The 24829-nt window shown below is 38.2% G+C and overlaps 2 protein-coding genes and 1 non-coding gene across 11 annotated transcripts in view; all 3 read left to right on the top strand.

Moving 5' to 3' along the window:
* Positions 1–2978: 2978 nt before the first annotated feature.
* The window catches only part of RAPH1 (Ras association (RalGDS/AF-6) and pleckstrin homology domains 1), a 153861-nt gene continuing 132010 nt past the window's right edge, over positions 2979–24829 (top strand). For 3 of the 9 annotated variants that reach the window (XM_053215605.1, XM_053215604.1, XM_053215603.1), the window contains exon 1: positions 2979–3113. The gene's annotated coding sequence lies outside the window, so the exon portion shown is untranslated. Of the gene's footprint in view, positions 3114–3398; positions 3546–24829 lie in introns of those variants that run through there. The other 6 variants (XM_053215610.1, XM_053215609.1, XM_053215607.1 and 3 more) reach the window with 4 other exon arrangements.
* LOC128314107 (ubiquitin-like) lies at positions 6987–10617 on the top strand. The gene is given in 3 exon segments (XM_053215652.1): positions 6987–7571; positions 7573–7590; positions 7592–10617. Coding segments are annotated over 3 exon segments (429 nt in total). The 5' UTR covers positions 6987–7500; the 3' UTR covers positions 7932–10617.
* LOC113598395 (U2 spliceosomal RNA) lies at positions 16287–16475 on the top strand. Its single transcript, XR_003419057.1, has one exon. It is a non-coding gene; the product is annotated as a U2 spliceosomal RNA (small nuclear RNA).

Genomic DNA, 24829 nt, shown 5'->3' with positions numbered 1-24829 from the left:
GTAGTAATTGGTCCCACTTTTCCAATGTACAAACATTTTTACCTTATATAAGGTGGTAATCATTAAAAATTATCATAGCTTTAGAAATTATAGCAGAAAGAGCATGTGAGTGGGGTCAGAAGATGTGGATTCTAGTCCAATGTCTTCTAATAATAGCTATTTAACTTTAGGCAAGTCACTTCTCTTGGGGCTACAGTTTTCTCTACTCTAAGCCAAAAATCTGGCTTAGGTCAGCATTTCCCCAAGTGTGTTGTGTGAAACACATGTTTTATGAGATGTTCCACTGAAAAAAGCAGTTCAAGGTTGAATACATTCAGGAAATGCTGCATGTAACATGTATCTCTTAAAAAATTCACAGTGAACATTAACATATTAAAACTCCTGGAAACCACTCTAGTTTAAAAACCCACGAAATTTTAACCTAACATTTTTTCACTTATTCGATTAAAGGACAATTTTATGTTTTTAGAATCCTACCCACTAAAATCGTGTGGAACTCGAGTTCCAAACAACACACTTTCGGAAATGACAGACTAAGATCCTTTGATGTACCATATACCTGGTGTCTTTCTCCTATAGGTATTCAGCCTGTCCCCTGAAACCTGCTCTTCCTTCCGGGGTCTCTACTTCACAGAGATGGCTACTACATTCCAGTCTGACTTCCAAACCAAAACGCTGAGGATCCTCCTAGCTCTCTCCTTCTCTTTCACTCCCTCATATCCAATTACACATCAAATCCTATGGAGTCTCTCTCCTTAGTATTTCTCCCATCTAGTCCATCCTGCCCACTTCACCTGCAGCATATCTTGTCCCGGTTGTTGCCATCACCTTCTAATTTACTCTTGCCCCAGTCTGATCTCCCTGGTCTCCAAAACACAAACTCAGGTGTTCTGGGGTTTAAAATCTCCAAAGATTTTATTATTTATTATATTTCCTGGAGTATCAAGTTCAGACTCCTGGGTTTAACACATGAGCCCCCTCCCCCTCCCCTGTTTTAAAGAAGCCCTTCTACCTTTTCCTCCCTCCTCTTTGACCCTTCTCTCTGCTTGTCTGGACAAAATGGAACTGCTTGCAAAGCCTCTAAAGCATTGTGCTGTTTGGTGCCTCCATTCCTGCACAGGCATTGTTGCCTTTGTCTGGAATGCCAGCTCGTTTCTTCCTTAACAGGTTAGCTCCTCCCTGTCACTGAACATTCAGTTCAAGAATCCCCTCCACTGGAAGGCTTTCCTGAGCTGGGAATGGACTCTAGGATAGTGACTTCCTTGCATCCTTTACCCATTGGACTGTGTTCTTTTTGAGGGCAAGAGCCACCCTGCCATGACTTTCTTGCATTTGTTAGAGCTCAATAAACCCTTGTTTAATAAATGAATGGTTTTATGGTTTAAATGTTAAGAACTTGCTTACTTTTCTCAATGGCTGAAAGTGTGTTTCTTTCTTTTTCTTTTTCTTTCTTTCTTTCTGTCTTTCTTTCTATCTTTCTTTCTTAACCTTGACCAACCTAAGCACTGGGAGGAAAAAGCTATCTAAAAAGCACTCAATGATCTATTTTTTAAAGGAAGTTCAGTGAAGTGAATATCTTCCTTGTATAGTATCTCTCAGCCTAGTAATAGCGTTTGATGACAAAAGAAATTTATTACGTCTGGCACTCAGGTGTGCATAATCTCAACAAACCTGGCCACAAGGGAAATGGGATGAAAGGCTGTAGACAGATACATATGAGTTATCACTTATCAAAAGGTTTACACTTGTTAATTTAAAAATATTTATTGTACAAGGTACTATGCTAGTATTATGGAAGATATAAAAATGAACTGTTGTATTACATTCATTAGGCAAGATCATAACTTACTAAAATAATTATAATTAGGGGTAATAAATGATGAATTCCACAGAAAGGAACAGAAGGCAAGGAACTGGTCAGCAGCACCATCTTCATTTATAAGATTACGTTATTCTACAGAAGAATATTAAAGCACCTACAAACTTGAAATGCAAAAGTGCAGTTATGTTTCTAAAGTACAAATATCTCAAGCGTGAAATGCAACTAGTAACTGTATTGTATGGTTCTAAATACCAGTTTGAACGGATTGTGCACCAGTTTGGAACAGATTGTGCAAAAAGCCTGAAACCACGTGAAAGACCTCAAGAATATATGAAAAAAATGGAATGTAATTAACCAAACCAGGATATGGCCCCAAGACAGAGAAATGAACACTCTGGTTCTTAGAAAGGGAGCCCAGGTGTCAGAAATGGTATAGTCAATCCTTCATCTGTGAAAATTCAAGATGCAGATACTCATACTTAGCAAGCAGATGGGAAGGCATGAAAAAGGAATGTTCACTACAACTATTTCCAGGTCACCTTCCAATTGGTCAATTGTTTTAATGCTGTCAACAAACTTACTTTGCATGTAGCCAGGCAAAAATAATTTAATTCTATTTTCTTCTCTCTTTGATGAACTTTAGGAGATCAAAATAAAGATATAAAAACTTAAGATGAAACCTGAAAAGTCTGAGTAAGTCAAGCCTGTATCAAAATGAGCAGTATCTGAGGAATTTAGAGCTTGGTAATCCAGAAAAATGCCAACACCTTATTCCTAAACAATTTCAGTAAGGGAGGGGGGGTGGTGACAAAACTTCAGAACGCAAGATAAGCACATTTCAAAGGTAAAAAGTAACTAAAAATCATTGAAATGTCCAATTTCTAAAAGCTTCTCAATACAGTGCATGAAAATACAGAGAGTTGTCGGCCAAAATGGGTTTTCCTAAAAACATGCCTCACAGACTGTTACGACCATGGTCCTTTAAGCACCTAAGACATCTGATGCGTTGCTGGGGTGTTTGGATACGTGGATGACATAAAGGTGCATGCATACAGGTCCTTTGACAGATCTGCTCGAAGCTTCCGTGTGTCTCACGGCCCTGGGACCTAGGCCACTGGGCCTGCGTCCAACGAAAGGCGAGCAGGGGGTGGGACAGCACCGGGATTTTCCTTCCTCGCTCATTCATTCTGTGATTCACTGGTTCCTGGAGGCGGTTCACAGGCGCGCGCGGAGGAAAGGCGGAGCACGGAGCACAGACCCGGCTGGGTGCGGTCCGGCGCCTGCAGGGAGGGTGAGCAGGGCCGGTGAGGGGGCGCGGGCGGCGGGAGGACGCCCGGGAGGGGCGGGCGCGGCCGCCTGCGCCGGAAGTGAGTGGTTGGCGGCGGGCGGGGGCAGCTAGCGGCGGGGCGTGAGTCGGTCCGCCCGTCTGCTGCCCGGCCCTCAGCTCCGCCTTCTGCGCCTCGGCCGGACGCGGCCCCACTGGGCTCGGCCACCGCTGGGCGCTGCGGCCGCCCCGCCTGCTGCGCGCTCCCGCCCCGCCCCGCCCGGTCGGTCAGTCAGTCAGTCACGGTGCGCGCGGCGCGAGAGCTGCGGGCGCTCACGGCGTCTCCGGGGAAGGAGCGCCGCGCCTTAGGAGGCGGCGGGGTGGCGGCGGGAGCAGCGCGAGCAGCGCGAGCGGCGGCTGGCCAGCCCGGGGCCGCTGGAGGATCGAGCAGCTGCCGCGGTGAGTGTTTAGCCTCACCCTCGGGGCGGGCGGAGGGAGCCGGCCGGGCGCGGGCTGTGAGGCGCTGCCTCTGCTCCCGCCTCCATTTTCCCGGCGCCTGGCGCGGCCCAGCCGTCCGGGCGCGGTGCGGGCAGCCGAGCCTGGGGCGGGGTCGCTGCCGGGCCGGGCTCGTGGGACCACGCCCGGCTAGGCGGCGGCGGGTGGGTGGGGGTCGTTGGGGCCTGGGCTGCCCCCTGCGCCCCTGGGGGCAGCGACGGAGGGAGACAATGAGATACAGGACCGCCTGGAGGGTGCGGTTGGGGTTGGACCCAGTACGGGGGGCTGGTGGCCCGGGACCGCGAGGAGGAAACGACTCTTCCCCGACTCGCCGCAGAATCCAGTGATTCCATGTCTGGGATTCCTCGGGCTTCCGTGGCCCCCACCTTCCATACATGAATTCATTGCAGAGATACAGAAATGCGGGGCGCCTTCTGCGTCTTGTTTCTAATTAAGCAGGCTAAGTAATTGCGCTCTTGCTTTTGAGCCCCCTCTCATGTTGCTGTGTCCGTGTGCATTCCCGCCGGAAATCCAAACTGCAGTTCGTTGGGGGGGGGGGGGGGCGGGGGACGATAAGGAGGAGAGGGAGGCAGAGTAATACTGTTAGGATGCCTTCATTTCAAGAGTCTGTAAGATGCGGTTTTCTTATTCAGACAGTGTCTTAGGGTGTCCCCACAGTGTGAACTGGGAACCGCATAAGCCTTTACTGCTTGTAAGCACGAAGACGTTGCTGAGTATGAAATAAGAGCTTTTTGGAAGGGTATAAGCATCGCATCAAATGTGTCTCGTGTGGGGGAGGTTTCTTCTATTTTGTGGGAAGAGCAGTTGGGGAAATCTGGGAGAACTGAAAGGTTCTTCACTTAACCTCCCCATAGGGGTTGCTATGTCTGCAGCATTTCTTTTGAAGATCTGGAGAGCTGCCTGTGTGTATGTAAAATCTGAATAGGAACCGTAAAGGTAATGGGCTAGGGATAGAGCGTGAACGGATTGTTAAAAGGGTGGTAGTGAGTTCAGAGGAATATTAAATTCAGCGAATCTTTGTGGAATACCTTCTTGTCTGTTAGAGTGAGAGACACACAAAGTGGACAAGACCTGCAGCACAGCTTGATGGAAAGAGCTTTTTGAAGCCAGGGAAACCAGAGGCTCCATAAACCTGGGATTGTCTAGTAGTGTGACGGCAAAGCTGTTAACTCTCAGCAGTACTTTTCTATCAGTTAAATGGGAATAACACCACCAGTTTATCTCCCCAGGTGGTTGTCAAAGAGATTGAATGAGATAATGTATGCCAAATGCCTAGCACCTTGCAAGGCTCTGAGGTGTTAGCAAATGTTGATTCCTTTCTTCCTTAGCCTACTGCTCTTGAGATTTACCTGAGGGTAAGGTGGGGGAAGAAGTTAAGGTAGATAATTGTAATGCAATGCATTATATAATAAAATGTTGAAGTAGAGCTGCAAAATATGGTAGCAAAGAGGAGAGAGATTATTTCTAGATTGGGAGCACTGGGGGAAAATTCATGGAAGCTGTGGCATTTAAGTGGAACCTTTAAGAATGGGTAGAATTTCAGCTGATGTAGATGGGGAGGACATTCCAAGCAGAGGTGGCACTGTCCTTTGAGAGCCCAATTGAGGAGTAAGACCAATGGGGGAAGGGCAAAATAGAGACGCTCAAAAGCCTTTTCCGCTCTTGTTGAGTCTGACCTTCAAAGATTGTCTCTGTTATTTTGCTTTTTGTGTTGCGAATTTCCCAGAAACCAGATCTAGGCCTATCCAAAGAAGTACAAAAATGTCAACAAAGCTTTAATACATGAGTTTTTGGATTAGACATTTTGTGTAATTTGGACTGCTGCTCTCTTCTGTTTGAATTTAATAAAGAATTATTTGTAGATGTTTCCTCGTGGTGCATATTAGCTCCATTTGGTAGAAAAAGCAGCTGATTTTTCAGATTGAGAGGTCTCACTAAGATTATATAGTAAGTGGCTAACAGGAGTGGAGTAGTGTGCACATATTGGGTGTGCCTCATACTCTTGGTCAATATAATTTGGTTTTCACTAATGTTTTAACACTTTATTTTCTGAAGAAGTGTTTTTAAGCATGTCTTTGAGAATAATTAAGATGACTTTCCTTTTGGTTTTGCTACCTTTTGGTTTTCACCCCATACATAATTACTATATTTTTTAGATTAGCATGGTGGATGGTATCACACTATTCATAGAGTCTATAGAATCTCATGGCTTTGCTTTGGTTCTGAAATATTTGAATGTCAACATTATTGTTCATCTCAAACTCTTATTTTAGAATAATTAATATTAGCAAAACAAGATATGTGACCTAGGCTAACCTCTTATCTTGGATTTTAATTCCTTTACCTGTAAAATGAGAAATTTGGATTAGATCACTGGTTTTCAGTGTGTGTTTTACTAACTCTGGAATTTTGAGGAGGACCTTCAAGGGCTCTGCGGATGTTTCACTTAAATCTCATTAAAAATGTATTTTAAACCTACAATGATAAAAAGTGACTACTAAATGACATGCCTTATTTTTAATGCTTTACATATAAAATTTATTTAATTCTTGCCATAATTCTGTGAAGTAGATTCTGTTACAGTCTGAGCAAACAGGCTTAGACTACAGAAGTATAAAATGACAGAGCTGGGTGTGAAACCATTCAACATAATTCTTAAGCTTGTTTTCTTAACTGCATTTTTATACTGCCACCATAATAAAATAAATAACACACACAAATTTTTTATTGTAAAATATACAACATAAAATTACCATTTTAACTATTTTTAATTGTACATTTCAGTGGTATTAAGTACATTCACAAAGTTGTACAACCATTATCACTATCTTCAGAACTTTTTCATCATTCCAAACTGAAATTACTCATTAAATAATAACTCTGTACCCCCCCCATTCCCTGGTAGTTACTTTTCTACTTACTGTTTTTATGAATTTGACTTCTCTAGGTACTTTATATAAATGGAATCCTACAATATTTGTTCTTTTGTATTTGGCTTATTTCACTTACCATAATGTCTTCAAAGTTCATTGTATACCATGAATCGGAATTTCGTTCTTTTTTTAAGTGTGTGTATACACACAACACACACACACACACAGACACACATACACACACCACACTTCTCTTGGGTATATACCCTGAAGTAGAATTGCAGGATCTTATGGTAATTGTATGTTTGATTCTTGAGGAACCTCCGTGCTGTTTTCCACAGTGGCTGTAGCATTTTATACTCCTACTAGCAGCGTACAATGGTTTTGGCTTCTCCACATCTTCAGCAACACTTGCTGTTTTCAGGGTTTTGTATTGTTTTATCATAGCCATCCTAATGAGTGTGAAGTGGCATCTTATTGTGGTTTTGATTTACATTTTTCTTTTTTTTTTTTAATTTTTTTTTCAAACGTTTATTTATTTTTGGGACAGAGAGAGAGACAGAGCATGAACGGGCGAGGGGCAGAGAGAGAGGGAGACACAGAATCGGAAACAGGGTCCAGGCTCTGAGCCATCAGCCCAGAGCCCGACGCGGGGCTCGAACTCACGGACCGCGAGATCGTGACCTGGCTGAAGTCGGACGCTTAACCGACTGCGCCACCCAGGCGCCCCTGCCATATGTTTTTTTCTAACAGTTTTATAGTTTAAGCTTTTATGTTTAGTTAATATTTATGTGTGGTGTTAGATATGGGTCCAACCACATCCTTTCACATGTGTGTATCCAGTTTACAGCACCATTTGGTGAAAGGACTGTTTTTTGTCCATTGAAAGGACTCAGCAACCCTCACATACATACACAAAAAATTTTAGTTCACAAGTGGCTGGCATTGTCGGGTGTTTGTGTGTTGGTGTGGAGGTGACTCATTGTGATTGGATTTAGTGTCTTTGCATTTGCTAGCAGGTCAAAATGCAAATCTTCACTAAGACTTTGACCGGCAAGACTATTGCCTTGGAAGTGGAATCCAGTGACACCATAGAAAAAGATCCAGGATAAAGAGGCTCATTATTGCAGGCAAGCATCTGGAAGATGACCAGGCTCTTTTTGATTACAATATCCTGAAAGGGTCGACCCTGTACCCTGCCCTGCATCTGAGGCGTGGTATGCAGATGTTTGCGAAGACCCTGACTGGCAAGACCATCACTCTGGAGGTGGAGCCCAGTGACACCATTGAGAATGTGAAAGCTAAGATCCAAGATAAAGAAGGGATCTGCCCTGACCAGCAGAGGCTCACCTTTTTGCAGGCAAAGCTGCTGGAAGATAGCCGCACTCTTTCTGATTACAGCACCCAGAAAGGATCAACCCTGCACCTGGTTCTCCATCTGAGGGGTGGCTGTTAATTCTTCAGTCTTGAATTTATATACCCAATGATGGCATTACTCTGCGTTCTAGCCATTTGCCCCACTCTAGGTTTAGATATTACCAGTTTCATTAAAGCTGAATTGATGTTTTTTTCGATAGCTATTCAAAATGTTAATAAAGGTTTTGTTGCACGGTAAAAAAAATTTTTTTTAACAAATTGAAAACTATAACAACATATTCAAAACCAATTTTGAAAGAAAAAACTTACAAATTTTTTTTTTTTTTTCAATTTAACTGAATCATATCCTGAGACTACAAAAGCTGCTACCTACTTGGAATTACTTATCTGGGTGAAATCAAAACAAAACTTTACAGTAATAAATGGTTTGCTTAGATTGTTATAAGACTATAACATACTTAATCCTTAACTTGTCTCTTTGAGTTGGTAATAAATTAATATATTTGAACATAGAATAGTATTAGCAGCACTTGTGTCAGTTTTACGTATCTGAGATGCTGTATAAAGATTTCATCTGGAGGGGCACCTGGGTGGCTCAGTCGGTTAAGTGTCCAACTTCTGCTCAGGTCATGATCTCACAGTTTGTGCGTTCAAGCCCCGCCATCAGTCTCTGTGCTAACAGCTCAGAGCCTGGAACCTGTTTTGCATTCTGTGTCTCCCTCTCTCTGCCCCTCCCCTACTCACACTCTATTTTTCTCTCTCTCTCAAAAATAAACATTTAAAAAAAGAAAAAGATTTCAGGGGTGCCTGGGTGGCTCAGTTGGTTAAGGGTCTGACTCTGGCTCAGGTCACGATCTCACTGCTCGTGAGTTGCCCCTCTGTGTCAGGCTCTGTGCTGACAGCTGTGAGCCTGGAGCTTGCTTCCGATTCTGTCTCTGACTCCCTCTGCCCCTCTCCACTCATACACAGTCTCTATCTCTCTCTCAAATATAAATAAACATTTAAGAAAAAAATAAAGTAAAAAAGATTTCATCTAGACATGCACCCCAGTGTTTATAGCAGCAGTATCAACAATAGTCAAAGTAAGAAAAAAGCCCAAATATCCATCGACTGATGAATGGATAAAGAAGATGTGGTATATATATAATGGAATATTACTCAGCGATTGAAAAGAATGAAATCTGGCCATTTGCAACAACATGGATAGAACTAGAGTGTATTATGCTAAGTGAAATAAGTCAGTAAGAGAAAGACAAATATGATTTCACTCATATGTGGAATTTAAGAAACAAAACAGATGAACGTAGAGGAAGGGAAGCAAAGTAATGTAAAAATGGAGGGAGACAAACCATAAGAGACTCTTAAATACGGGTAATAAACTAAGGGTTGGTGGAGGGGTTTTGGGTCGGGGGATGGGCTAAATGGGCAAGGGACGTTAAGGAGGACACTTGTTAGGATGGGCCCTGGGTGTTTTTTGTGAGTGATGAATCACTGAATTCTATTCCGGAAATCATTATTACACTATGTTAACTAATTTGGATTTAAATAAAAAAATTTCATCTGGGAAAGTTTTATTGGGAAATATTAGAAAACCCCCAAATTACATGTTCTCTAAAGCTTCATCCCATGCTCTTACTGCTGTTACTTTAAGATGTAATTTACCACATGTTGGGGCAGATGTCTTAAAATACATCACTCTTGATTTACAGATTGGCTTTTAAAACAGTATATATTTTGCTGCTAATAAAATACATATTGTTTTTCTTCGTTGGGCAGAGCTAGATGTAATGGAGAAGTCAGAAGAGCTAGGTATTCACCCCTCTAAAACAGAGAGGATGCCAGTTTAAGTGCAGGATACAAGGAATCAGTAGAGAATGTAATCAAGGGAGCAGAGTCCAAGAAGAAAGCACATGGTACTGGGATTTGAAAAAGGGGAGGGATTAGATTTAGAAAAGAAAGGACAGGTAAGTCATCCCTTTACATGAGAAGGTTGGGAGGTCCATAATGATGTCTTGTCATTGTGTGACACTTAAAATTTAAGCCCCCTGGTGAAGAATAGTGAATCTGGAGATAATTGGAACTGTAAACATTTTAATTTTAGATAGGCCTAAATATTATAGAATTGCAGTAAACCAATTTTGTAACGGTTCTTAAGAGGTAGATGCCTTTTTGGAAAATACCTTTAAAAGAATCTTGCTAAATTTGATATGTGAAGAAAAGTGTTAGCTAAGTGAGTACAGCAAAACAACTATATACAGTATATTCTTTTCTTACCCCAGGTTGTTCATGCCTCTATCCATGGTTCTCAGACATGCTTTGTTCTATTTTTTTCCAGTCAAAATCTCACTTACCCTTTGCGACCCAGCTTCATACACCTTCGTTGTGAAGCTGTTAGACACCAAGCAGAATTGCTTTCTTCTTCATTTCTCTAGACCTTACTTGATTTGCTTTGTGTTGTAGATAATTGTACTGTCTTAAATTCCCCTGAATTTTGGATTATTGGCCCTACTTTTACTCATCTGAAATACCTCAGTCCCTTAAGTAGAATAGAAATTGAGTAAAGTTTTTAATGAAAACTATTATTTGAAGAATTATTTACAATTGGTTACATCTCCTGAAAGGATTCACTAAAATCTAATAATGTCTAATAGTGTTTACTTTATTTATAAAGAATAATTCTTTATTGATTATATTGTAACAAATGGTTTTAGAGACGAGTGAAGGGAATCATGATCCCCTTATCTATGAGTGGAGTACTTTATAAATGTTAGTAATGGCTACAAAACCTTTTTGTTTACAATTTTAAAATAAATACATATTTTTTAAAGCAGGAGCAATGACTATGCTGCATTATGTTTGAAAAAATCTTGGGTTTACTACTTGGTAATACAGAAATTCCAAAGTCTGCATCTGAAATCTGTTTAATTTGGTACTTGGTTTTAATGCTTGTCTTAACTAGAAGGCAGCTTATATAGGGACATATACCCAAAAAGAATAAGTATATATTTGGCTGTGCTTTCTTACTGGAGATACCCATTGTTTAATTTCCATCCATCACTTTTGCAGATTTAGCTAGTAAAGTTTGCTTTTCCAGTGTGAGGATTTGCACTGATATATTTTTAATAAATGTGTTCAAAATCCATAGAAAACCATTGGAAAGCATTGAAAGACTTAGAAAATGGTTTCTCTGTTTTTAGGATATGTGAGTGATTCAAGATGACACACCTTGTTTTCTTTTGGAAAACAGATATTTTCTTACTGAGTTTTAAAATGTCTCATTGATTTTTAAGGTACAGATTAACCAATTTTTTGTTTTTGCTGTTGAAAACAGTGGCTAGGTGGTATGCTACTATAGTCACCACAGAAAGTCCGCAAATTTAGACTCTTTGTAAAAAAAAAATGCTTAACTTTTTGACACCTCTTTTAAATACTTTGCCATGAAACAACTAATAAACCTGTTTGATATAAAATACGATGGTCACTCCTCAACTACATCAGTAAAATATTATAACACTTGACAGTCTTCTTGCTTCAGCTTGTCTTTTGCTGGCAGTAGTTGCTTTTGAAATTAAATCTTACTTCCTGCCCCCAACTTTCTTTTGTTGAAATCAAAACAGCTGCTTCATGAAGGATTATATAATAGTTTTTCCATAAAATACTGTTTCTATTAAGGAAATCGTTTACTGTTGAAACTGTATCTTCTCTGAACCCATTTCTTGTAGCACATTCCAAAAAGTCGTGTTCTTTATTTCATTATTGAAAAAGAATCTAGCAAATACTATCACTGTCTCAGAATACTTAGAATCACTTAGTACCAGAATACTTGGATTACTTTATATCAGGTGTGATTGATTGGTGGCCATAATGAAGATGCCAGTGTCATTTTGTGTGTTAAGGAAATCTGTATATTCTATTACCTTATATTATACTTGAAATACATACGTATGATACAGATTAAATACAAAAAGAGCTCCTAATACGTTCTTCTTAGATCATCACTCCTACCTCCTGGGGTAGAGTCACCTCCATTTTAGAAACCACTATACAGTCTTACTGAATTATTATTGTTAATGGACCTTTCAGAAGAGTTCCATTTCGTAGTGTATAATATTATTCTATGAATCCATCTTAAAAATAAAGCACTTAGGGGACACCTGGGTGGCTCAGTTGGTTAAGCATCCATCTCTTGATTTCAGCTTAAGTCACGATCTCCCGATTCCTGAGATGGATCCCCACGTTGGGCTCTGCACAGTCAGTGCAGGAGGATTCTCTCTCTCCCTCTCTCTTTGCCCCTGTCCTGCCCCCGTTCACTCACTCTCTCTCTCTTTTTTTTTTTTTTTTTTCAACGTTTATTTATTTTTGGGACAGAGAGAGACAGAGCATGAACGGGGGAGGGGCAGAGAGAGAGGGAGACACAGAATCGGAAACAGGCTCCAGGCTCTGAGCCATCAGCCCAGGAACTCACGGACCGTGAGATCGTGACCTGGCTGAAGTCAGACGCTTAACCGACTGCGCCACCCAGGCGCGCCTCTCTCTCTCTTTCAAAATAAAAAACAAAGACAAACAAAAGTACTTGGGACAAGACATTCTCATTTTCTTAATGATTGGGAAATGATTTTTATAGAAGAAAAATATGTAAAGTGAGACGTCACAGCAAAGTGAGACCTAAATAAAATTCATTCTTCACCGCAATTGAAATTATAGACTTTTTTCAGAAACTTAAATTTGGATTTTGCATTATGCTTTTGAGGATTATTGAAGGTGAATTAAAGGTACCAGTTAAACATTTAATTTAGTTATTCACTAGTTTTGATAGACATAATTTTTCCATATTCGTAGTGAGCATTTTTTTCCTGACATTTCTAGTGAGATCTAAAACATTTCTATGACTACCCTTTACCTTCCCCCACTCTCTCTCTACTTCTCCCTATCCTAGATAGTTACTTCTCCTAGAAGCAACTACAACCATAGGTAAATTTTGCCTTTTCTATAACTTTCTATTAGTTGATTGTGCATATGTACTCTTTTATCCCTGACTTCTTGCACCCAGCATGATGTTTTTAGACACATGCATGTTATTGCTTGCGTTATTAGTTTGTTTCTTTTTATTGTGGAGTAATATTCAATTTTACAAGCAGTGTGTACCATAGATTGTTTATCTAGTTTCCTATTAATGGACACCTGGGCTATTTCCAGTTTGGGACCATTGTGAAGAAAACTGCTGTGAATATGTTTGTACAGGTCTTTTTGTGGACAGATGTTTCATTTCTCTCGGATAAAGGAGTCAGATTGGTAGGTCATAGGTAGATGTTATATCCGCTTTTAAAAACTTTGTATTGAGGGATGCCTGGGTGGCGCAGTCGGTTAAGCCTCCAAATTTTGGTTTTGGCTCAGTTCATGATCTTACAATTCGTGAGTTTGAGTCCCGCGTCAGGCTCTGAGTGGCAGTGGGGAGCCTGCTTGGGTTCCTCTGTCTCCCTCTATCTTCTGCCTCATTCTCTCTCTTTCTCTCTCTCTCTCTCTCTCTCAAAAATAAATAAACACTTAAATAGAAGTAAAAACAGTATTGAAGAAAAATATACAGAAAAGTACACATATCATAAGTGTACACTTTTACAACTTGACTGCTCTTCCGTAACCAGTACAGAGATGAATAAAAGAAAAACACAGGTGTGCCAGAAGCCCCCTGCCCCACATCTGCTTCTCTTATACCCCTGCCCCTCATAGCTAGCCACTACCTTGACTCTAATTCTGGTCTAAAGTTTTTTGGTTTGCTTGTTTCTTGAAAAATTTTTCTTCTACTTTATTGAGATATAATTTCCATATAATAAACTACACACTAAGGTATACAATTTGGTGTGTTTTCATACACACATGAAACCATCACTGAAATCAAGATAGTAAACATTTCCATCGTCCCCCAAAGTTTCCTCATAACTCTTTGCAAGTCGTATCTCCCTTCCCCTCTGTCTCCAGGCAACCTGTCACTATACATTAGTTTGCACTCTTAGAATCTTATGTGTAGAATCACTCAGTGTTTCTCTCTCTCTCTCTCTCTCTCTCCCCCTCACCTTCCCCTTCTCTCTTTCCCCCTCCCTCCCTCCCTCCCTCTCCCTGAGCTCTAGCGCTTGCCCATGCTCTAGCGCGCGCGTGTGCGCGCGCGCGCGCGCTCTCTCTCTCTCTCTCTCTCTCTCTCTTTTTCTCTTTGTGTGTGTGTGTGTGTGTGTGTGTGTGTGTGTGTGTGTAATCTGGCTTATTTTCAAGTAGAATAATGATTTTTAGATTGTCCCATATTGTTGCTTACTTATCCATTCACCTGTTGATAGATATTTTGACTGCTTCCATTTCTGGCTCTTACTAATAAAGCTGCTATACCATTTGTGTACAAGTCTCTTTTATTTGTATACAAGTCTCTTTTATTTCTCTTGGATAAATACCTATGAGAACATGGCTGGGTTATATAGGGTAGGTGTAATTTTAATCCTTCAAGAAACTGACAAACTTAGCCAAAGTTGTACACATCATTTTATATATTCAACAGCACTTGGAATTGTCAGTCTTTTGCCTTCTAGCCACTGTAATGCCAATGTAGTGGTATCTCGTTGTAGTTTTAATTTGCGTTTCCCTGATCCCCTGTAATGTTGAGCAACTTTTCAGGTTTATATTAGCCATTTGGGAAATGACTGCAAGTCTTGCCCATTTAAAAAATTGGGTTATCTTTTTTATTGTTTAGTTGTAGCAAGTCTTTATATTTTCTCAATACAAGTCCCTCATCAGATATATTTGTGAATATTTTCTCTTAGTCTGTGACTTGCCTGTTTATATTTTTAGTGGTGTCTTTCAAAGAGAAGAAGTTTTTATATTGGACTTTATCAAAATATTTTTACTTTCATGGTTTAGTGTTTTCTATCCTTATACATCTTGACTTACACCAAAGTTGCAAAGGTATCTTATATTTTCTCCTAAGGGCTTTATAATTTTAGCCTTTACATTTCAGTCTGTGATCCATTTTGAATTGATTTTTGTTAATGGTTTGATAAAGAAGTGGAGGCTTCCCCACCCTTAATATTTTATATGTTTGCTCCAGCATCTGTTAAAAAAAGCTTTGTACTTCAGTTTGTCAACTATATCTCAGGAATGGTAGAAAAACAAAACCTTTCCTTTTCAACTTACCTACTTTGACATCCTTGTTGAAAATCATTTGACATTGTAAGAATGAGCCTATTTCTGGACTGTATTCTGTTACAGTGATGGAATTCTCAATTCTTTTGCCATTACTACATTGTCTTGATTACTTAGCCTTAGAGTAAATCTTGAAGGCAGGTAGTTTACCCCAGGTTCTTTTACCAGATTCTTTTGGCTGTTCTGGGTCATTTGCTTTTCCATGTAAATTTTAGAATCAGACATTGGGATATTGGCTATAATTACATAGTGAATACTTAGTTCAGTATGGAGGCAATTGACGTATAATGACGTTCCATCTTTCAGTCCATTAATAATGGTATATCTGCCCATTTATTTAGGTCTTTAATTTCTCTAAACAGTATTTTTTATTTTTCAGTTGCCATGGAGTATGTTATGTGAACACTGCATGCTGTCCTATTTGTGTCATTTCTTACAGCCAAATTGTTATTTACACATGCTTATTTTTATGATATAAATTAAGATTTGGTATGAGATTTTCCATGTGAAAACCTTATCTAATGCATAGATGAAGGGACCATATATTTCGATGTGACAGTGCTAGAAACAGCAGAGATTAAACGGGTATCTTTAGAAACTGTAAAGTATAATTTTACAGCTGTATAGTTATTGGCGTAATTCTTTTGGCTTGTATAGTTGTGAATATTAATATTTAAAGAGGTTTATCTTTGTTAACATAGTCCAATAATTTTAGAATCAAAAGTAAAACAGAATCTTATCAGGTTAATTGGGAAGTAAGTTTTTATAAGAGGATTTTGAGTTTGTAGTTTACCTTCTCCTTTTTTCCCCCTTTTGTTAATATTAATGGAAATATGTGACATTTAGAGGTGTATAAAGAAGAAAATAAAACTCTGTCCTACCACGCAGAAATGACTACAGTTTAAATTTTTGATACATTTTCTCACCTTTGTGTATGTATGTTATATAGCCATTAAGTATGCACAATTTAGTTTTGTTTCTTTCATTTAAAGTTTTATCACTGGCATTTTCCCATACATTAAATGCTTTAGGAATAATTTACAGCACCTGCATTATAATCCAGAATGGACATAAAACACACCTCAGTTTACTCAGGTTTGGTTTTTTTTTTCTTGTAGGATATTTAGTTGCCCTCCCCCCCCCATTTTTTCCCTGTTTTTTTTCCTTAATATTTGTCTTTAAGCATACTTGTTCACAACTTTTTTTTATCCATCTTTAAATTTCATTTTAAAATAAATTTGTTTTTTTTTTTATCACTTCTAGGACTTTGGTTAAGATCAAGTGTGGTGTCTGTTCTTATCTGTTTAATATCCAATGCATCCTTTGTCCCAGGATAATATAGTAAGTAGATTTTTGGAGCAGGGAGATGGAATAGGAGCTTGCTCCATCTACTCCACACATTGACCTGGTATTGCAGTACCCCAGGAATGATGCACTTCCTCAGGGGAAGTATTCAGGTGTCTAAAGTCAACTTAAACTGTGGGAAAATGTATCATCTGGGATTGTGTGCACTGGAATGCTTCTGTCTGTGAGTGTTGGGGTGGGTGGCTTGTGCCTGGGTTCCTGGAGGGGGAGGTGTATATATATATATGCACGATGGTCATCTTCCACCCTAGGAGCAGCATGAGTAGAAGTATGATTATACCTGTGGTGGAAGTGGAAATAAATAAATTAATAAATAAATTAATTAATTAGTTTTTAATTTTGAAGAATTTTATTTTTTAACTTCAAGTAATCTACAGAGTGGAGCTCGAACTCACCACCCTAAGATCAGGAGCCACGTGCTCTTCCAACTGAGCCAGCCACGTGCCCCTAAAACATTTTAAATAAAAGTGTAAAACATGATAGACATCTGCATATACTCATCAACTGTAGTAATCAGTTTTTATTTTCTTCAAATAACTTATTTGAAGAGATACAATGGGTACAGCAGAAATCTTCTCCTAGATAACAATTTGTGTTGTTCTGCTTCGTGTTTTAGTGCATTTAATACACATGTATCCATAAAATTTTGTTTATTGCTGTTCTGTGCTTTTGAATTACATACAAGCCATAAACTATATTTGCTTCCTAAAATTTTCATTTTTTTTCCAACTAGATGGTTTTACAATATTCAGGCTGATTCTTCTAGATCTGGTTCATATTTTTCTCAGAATGAGCCAGTTTTTCCATTCACCTTTTGAATGCTGTGGTGAATTTTTTTGTACATTTTTCCTGACATTTGTCTCTTAAGTACTTGGACACTTAGAGGTATTATTGCAGGATCTTTAGATATGTAATCTCCAAATGGCTCTCTGAAGTGATGAGGAATGTATGTACCTACCAAAAATGTTCCTCTTGTTCCACATCCTCCCCAACTTCTGGTCTGGGTATTTTTTTTAGTTTGTTTCTGGAAATATAGTTATTAGGATAAGGAGTATGAGGTTCTGCAGTATATTCAATGAAATTTTTCATCCATGGAAGTTGTGTTCTTTCAAAGGTCTGTTAAAGAAATTTTTTCTGATCACAGACCAAAGCTTTTAAAGAGTTTTGAATAACGGCATTGTTGCTTATGTTTATTTACAGTGGTATAAAAGTGTTTTCTCTAAAGATACATTAGCTGTCCTAGCTATAAACCTGTTTCATCCTGGAGAATTGACTAAAATACACTAACTCCTATTTATGACATCTGTATAGATAATTTGGATGATTATTTGGCTAACAACCCCTGACTGATTTTACTTCCAGTACGTTTTTTGGGGAAACATATTTAATTTTTTGTAATCATGTATAGTAGAGTAAAAATACAGTTATCAGCTAGTTGGTGAATGGTTATAACAAAAGAGTAGAGATTATTTATTCTGAAAATGCTGAATGTCTCCTTACAAAATTTGTCTTTAAACTCCCCCACCACGTGCTTGTGTGTGTGTGTAATATAAAAACATTTCAAATTTAAAATATTGTACCATGTAGTAGGTGCATTCATTTTAAAAGTAAAAAGTATAAACGGTATAAAAGTTCTGTTTAACAAAACAACAACAAAACAACAAAACAACAGTTGGAGGTTTTAATAAAATTGCCTGAGGGGAGGGACCCTATTTTACTCTTTATATAGCTGTATTCCCTGTAACTTACCAGTACAGTGCCCAACTTCATAGTAGTATTTCATTACACATTTATTGAATGAACAGTATTATTTCTTGTCAAAGAGTACTAATCTGAAGTGAAACATTACTATTTTTTTGTACAAATAGCAGAGTTAATTCTATTTGAACCTAGAATTGTCAATATTCTCAAATAGTAATTTAAACTTTGTTCTTTCTTGTCTTCTGAGAGAGAAGCATGCAGGTAACAGTTGTCCTAAATTGGTATGTTTTATTATAGAGGAACCCAACTCTGGTTGTATTTTTAACCGAAAAGGAAAGCTAACCTATGAATTCACTTGGAATGCCTCATTTGTTTTGTTCCTAAATTCCACATACTAGTGAGATCTTAACGGTATTTGACTTTCTCTGACTGACTTATTTCACATAGCAAAATACTCTCTAGCTCTGTCCATGTTGCCATTTATCCAAATGGCAATATTTTGTTCTTTTTTATGGCTGTATAATATTCCATTGTATGTTTATACTATATCTTCCTTATCCATTCAACAGTCAGTAGTCATTTGGGTTGCTTCCATAGTTTGGCTATTGTAAATGACACTATAATAAATATAGGGGTGCATGTATCCAATGTTTTTGTATTTGGGGGATAAATACCCAATCGTGCAATTACTGGATTTACATTCCCACCAACAGTGCAAGAGGGTTCCTTTTTCTCCATGTCCTTGCCAAACAGTTGTTTCTTATGTTTTTGAATTTAGCCATTCAGACAGGTGTGAGGTGATACCTCATTGTAGTTTTCTTCTGCATTTCCCTGATGATGAGTGATGTTGAGCATCCTTTCATGTGTCCTTTGGCCATCTGGATGTCATCTGGAGAAATGTCTGTTCGTGTTTTCTGCCCATTTTTTAATTGGATTATTTGTGTGTGTGTGTGTGTGTGTGTGTGTGTGTGTGTGTGTGTGTGTTAAGTTGTATCAGTTCCTTATACATTTTGGATAGTAGCCCTTTATCAGATGTGTCATTTGTAGATACCTTCTCCCATTCATAGGTTGCCATTTAGTTTGGTTGATTGTTTCTGTCACGGTGCAGAAACTTCACATTTTGAGATAGTCCCAGTAGTTTATTTTTGCCTTTATTTCCCTTGCCTCAGGAGACATATCTAGAAAGATGTTGCTGTGACTGACATCAGAAAAATTCCTGCCTGTGCTCTGTTTTCAGGTTTCAGGTCTCCTATTTAGGTCTTTAATCCATTTTGAGTTTATTTTTGTGCATGGTGTAAGAAAGTGGTCCAGTTTCATTCTTTTGCATGTAGCCGTCCAGTTTTCCCAACACCATTTGTTGAAGAGATGTTCTTTTTCCCAATGGATATTCTTCCTGTTTTGTCGAAGATTAATTGACCGTATAGTTGTGGGTTTATTTCTGGGTTTTCTGTTCTATTCCATTGACCTGTATGTCTATTTTTATGCCAGTACTGTTTTAATTACTACTGCTTTGTAATATAACTTGAAGTCTGGAATTGTGATACCTCTGGTTTTGTTTTTCTTTTTCAAGATTGCTTTGGCTGTTTGGGGTCTTTTGTGATTCCATACAGATTTTAGGATTGTTCTAGTTTTGTGAAAAATGCTGTTGGTATTTTGATAGAGATTGAATTATATCTGTAGATTTGCTTTGGGTAGTATAGACATTTTAACAACATTTGTTCTCCTAACCTATGAGCATGACATGTCTTTCCATTTCTTAGTGTTGTCTTCATTTCTGTCATGTGTTTTATAATTTTCAGATTTCAGGTCTTTTACTTCTTTGGTTATGTTTATTTGTAAATATTTTATCATTTTTGGTGCAATTGTGAATGGGATTATTTTCTTAATTTTACTTTTTGCTGCCTCATCATTAGTGTATAGGAATGCCACAGATTTCTGTATATTGATTTTGTATCCTGCAACTTACTGAATTCATTTATCAGTTGTAAATAGTTTTTGGGTGGAGTCATCAGTTTTCTTTTTTTTTTATTTTTTTTTTTAATGTTTATTTATTTTTGAGACAGAGACAGAGCATGAGTGGGGGAGAGGTAGAGAGAGAGAGGGAGACACAGAATCCGAAGCAGGTTCCAGGCTCTGAGCCGTCGGCGCAGAGCCTGACGTGGGGCTCGAACTCACAAGCTGTGAGACCATGACCTGAGCCGAAGTCGGACACCCAACCAACTGAGCCACCCAGACGCCCCATCGGAGTTTTATATATTTATATATATATAATCATATCATCTGTAAATAGTAAGAGAAGTTTTACTTCTTCCTTACCAGTTTGGATGCCTTTGATTTCTTTATTGTGGGTTTTACTTTTATGTTGTCTAATTGCTACAGCTAGAACTTCCAGTTCTATGTTGAATAAAAGTTGTTGTTGTTGTTTTTTTTCCAATGTTTATTTTTGAGAGACAGAGACGGTATGAGTAGGGGAAGGTCAGAGAGAGAAGGAGACACAGAATCCGAAGCAGGATCCAGGCTCTGAGCTGTCAGCACAGAGCCCGATGCAGGGCTCGAACTCACGAACCATGAGATCATGACCTGAGCCAAGGTCGGACACTTAGCCAACTGAGCCACCCAGGCACCCCTTCTTGTTTCTGACTTAAGGGGAAGAGCTCTCAGTTTTTCACCGTTGAGTATGATGTTGGCTATGGGTTTTTCAGTTAAGGCCTTTATTATGTTTAGGTATGTTCCTTCTAGACCTACTTTGCAGGTGTTTTTTTTTTTTTTTTGTAATCATGAATGGATGTTGTACTTTGTCAAATGCTTTTTCTGCATCTGTTGAAATGATCATATGGTTTTTACCTTTCTTTTGTTGATGTGATGTATCACAATGATTGTTTTGCGAATATTGAACCACCCTTGCATCCTGGGAATAAGTCCTACTTAATCGTGGAAAATAGTTTTTTTAACATATTGTTTGATTTGGTTTGCTAATGTTTTGTTGAGGATTTTTGCATCTTTATTCATGAGAGTTATTGGCTCATAGTTCTCTTTTTTTGTGATATCTTTATCTGCTTTTGGTATCAGGGTGATACTGCCTTCATAGAATGAATTTTGAAGCTTTCCTTCCTCTTCTATTTTTTTAAATAGTTAGAACAGAATTGGTATTAATTCTTCTTTAAATGTTTGTTAGAATTTGCCTGTGAAGGTGCTTATATTTGTTGGGAGTTCTTGGATTGGATTACTAGATGAATTTCATTGCTGGAATTGGTCTGTTAAAATTTTCTATTTCTTCCTGCTTTCATTTTGGTAGGTTGTATATTTCTAGGAATTTATCCATTTATTCTAAGTTGTCCAATTTATTGACATACAGATTTTCATAATATTCTCTTATAATTGTTTGCATTTCTGTGGTGTTATTTCTTCTCTTAGTGATTTTGTTTATTTGGGTCCTCTCATTAACTCTTTTTTTTTTTTCTTTCTTTCTTCATTTTTTTTTATGAGTCTAGCTAGAGGTTTATCAATTTTGTTGATCTTTTCAAAGAACCAGCTCCTGGTTTCATTGATCTGTTCTAGTTCTTCAGTTTCTGTATCATTTATTTTTGCTCTAATCTTTATTATTTCCTTTCTTTTGCTGGTTTTGGGTTTTATTGTTCTTTTTCTAACTCCTTTAGGTGTAGGGTTGTTTATTTGAGATTTTTCTTACTTCTTGAGATAGGCCTGTATTGCTATAACTTCCCCCATAGAACCACTTTTGCTGCATCCCAAAGAGTTTGGACCATTGTGTTTTCATTTTCACTTGTTTCCATGTAATTTGTATTTCTTATTTGATTTCTGGGTTGACCCATTCATTGCTTAGTAGCATGTTATTTAATCCCCATGTATTTGTGCTCTTTCCAGATTTTTCTTGTAGTTGATTTCTGGTTTCATAGTGTGTGCTCAGAAAAGATGCATGGTATGACTGCAACTTTTAAAAATTTGTTGTGACTTGTTTTGTGGCCTAGTATGTTATCTCTTCTGGAGAATGTTCTATGTGCGCTTGAAGCAAATGTGTATTCTACTGTTTTAGGATGGGATGTTCTGAATATGTCTATTAAGTCTATCTAGTCCACTGTTCCCTTGTTGATTTTCTATTTGGATGATCTGTCCATTAATATAAGTCAGGTTTTAAAGTCCCCTACTATTATTTTATTAGAGTTAATTATTATTTACTGTTTTATGTATTTGTGTGCTTCTATGTTGGGTGCATAAATATTTACAGTTGTTATATGCTGTTGATGGATTGTCTCCTTTAATTTTATGTAGTGTCCTTTTTTGACTCTTGTTACAGTCTTTGTTTTAAATTCTGTTTTGTTTGATATAAGTATTGCTACTCTGGCTTTCTTTTGACATCCATTTACCTGATAAATGTTTCCCCATCCTCTCACTTTCAAAATGCATGTGTCTTTTGGTCTAAAATGAGTCTCTTATAGGCAGCATATAATTGGGTCTTGTTTTTTATCTACTCTATCACCCTATGTCTTTTGATTGAAGCATTCAGTCCAGTTACATTCAAGATAGTTACTTATAGATATATTTTTATTGCCATTTGCTACTTGTTTTGTGGTTGTTTCTATAGAGTTTCTATGATCCTTCTCTTGCTCTGTTTCATGGTATGTTGGCTTTCTTTAGTGATACATTTTGATCCTCTTCTCTTTATTCTTTGCATATCTGTCACTGATTTTTAATTTGTGGTTACCATTAGGTTTATATATAACATCTTATGGATATAGTAGTCCATATAAAGTTGATGGTCACTTGAGTTTGAACCCATTCTTTAGTCCTCTCCCCCTCATGTTTTAGGTATATGGTGTTATACTTTACATCCTTTTATTTTGTGAATCCCTTGACTGATTTTTACAGAAATACTTATTTTTACTGCTTTTGTGTGTTTTGTTTTGTTTTGTTTTCATACTTTCACTTACGGTCTTTCCTTTATACTCAAAGAATCCCTTTTAATATTTCTTGTAGGGTGGTTTAGTGGTCGTGAACTCCTTTAGTTTTTGTTTGTGTGGAAAACTCTTTATCTCTCCCATTCTGAATGGTAGTCTTGCTGGATAGAGTATTCTTGGCTGCAGCTTTTTCCCTTTCAACACTTTGAATATATCATGCTACTTCCTTCTGACTTGCAAAGTTTCTGCTGAAAAATCTGCTTATAGCCTTATGGGATTCCCCTTTTATGTAATTGTCTGCTTTTCTCTTGCTGCTTTTTTTAAAGTTTTTTTTTTCTTATTTATTTACTTACTGATTTATTTATTTAGTCTCTACTGTCAGTGTGGGGCTCAAACTCATGACCCCCGAGGTCAAGAGTCACATGCTCTTCTGACTGAGCCAGCCAGGCACCCCTCTCTTGCTGCTTTTAAAGTTTTTTTGTCACTACTTTCTGCCATTTTAATTACTGTGTGTTTTGGTGTGAATGTCCTTGGGTTGAATTTAGGGGGGGGGGGGTTCTTGGGCCTCCTGGATCTGAATATCTGTTTCCTTCCCCAGGTTAGGGAAGTTTTCAGCCATTACTTTTTTGATAAGTTTTCTACCCCCTTTTCTCTCTTCTTCTTGTAAGATCGCTATAATATGAATGTTATTACACTTGATGGAGTCACTGAGTTTCCTAAGGCTATTTAGAGTATAAAGTCAGTAATTAAAAAATAAAACTTCAGGGGTGCCAGAGTAGCTTAGTCAGTTAAGCATTGGACTCTTGATTTTGGCTCAGGTCATGATCTCGTGGTCATGGGATTGAGCCCAGCATTGGGTTCTGCGCTGGGCATGGAGCCTGCTTGGGATTTTCTCTATCCTTCTCTCTCTGCCCTTCCTCCACGCATGCAGGCTCTGTCTCTCTCTCAAAATAAGTAAATAAATTTTAAAAATTAGAACCAAAATTGGTTGGGAGGTATTGGGTGAGACTTTTGGATTTGCTAGTCCATCTTTTCTTTTGCATATTAAGAAAATAAGACCTAAGGATTTAAATGATTTAGCCTGAAGTTGTAGTTAGTTAAGTGGCAGAATAAGAATTTCCAGTCTCTCCTGAGTCCTTATTTAGTCTTAGATGACTTAGGCTAGGAATATCTTGCAGACTTTCTTTAAATAGACCCTTTCACTAGTATAAGATAATGAAGGTTTTCTCCTTACTAATTCAGACTTAGGTCATAAAAATGAAATATTTACCTACTTGAGTTTTCTTGTTAACCAGAATTTGTGTTAAAAATTTTAAAGGATGTTTTAGCATTTGCTGTTTGACACCTTTGCAAATTCTTAATGAAAATTTCAGTAACTATTTGCCCTATCTTTTCACCCAAAGCAATTCTTGGCCATTAAATATTACCCATTTCCATTTGTGGCTGGTTAATGTCAGGAATAATGAGCCATCTCTGGTTGGATTTGTGACTCCTGCCAGAATAAAATACTGATATGCAAAGATGGAAGAAGAACTACTACTATATGTGGGATTTGCTAGTAAAGTGATTTCTCCCCAATCTTGAGTTTTTATTTAGAGTTCTGGCTAATTCTAAAAATCTATTTTAGCAGTTGTATGAATTCAGTGTTCTGGCTAATTCTAAAAATCTATTTTAGTGATTTGTGAAATTTAGGAATTGGGAGTAGCTTCTTTCAGGGATATGGAGAGAAAAATATTGATGGGACAGAATGAGAAGAGAGAATCTAAAGAAATGGAGATACAGGGGTGCCTGGGTGTCTCAGTTGGCTGATTGTCCA

This window comes from Acinonyx jubatus, chromosome C1 (assembly GCF_027475565.1).
Source record: "Acinonyx jubatus isolate Ajub_Pintada_27869175 chromosome C1, VMU_Ajub_asm_v1.0, whole genome shotgun sequence".
Taxonomy (NCBI): domain Eukaryota; kingdom Metazoa; phylum Chordata; class Mammalia; order Carnivora; family Felidae; genus Acinonyx; species Acinonyx jubatus.
This window is presented reverse-complemented; position numbering and strand designations above follow the sequence as displayed.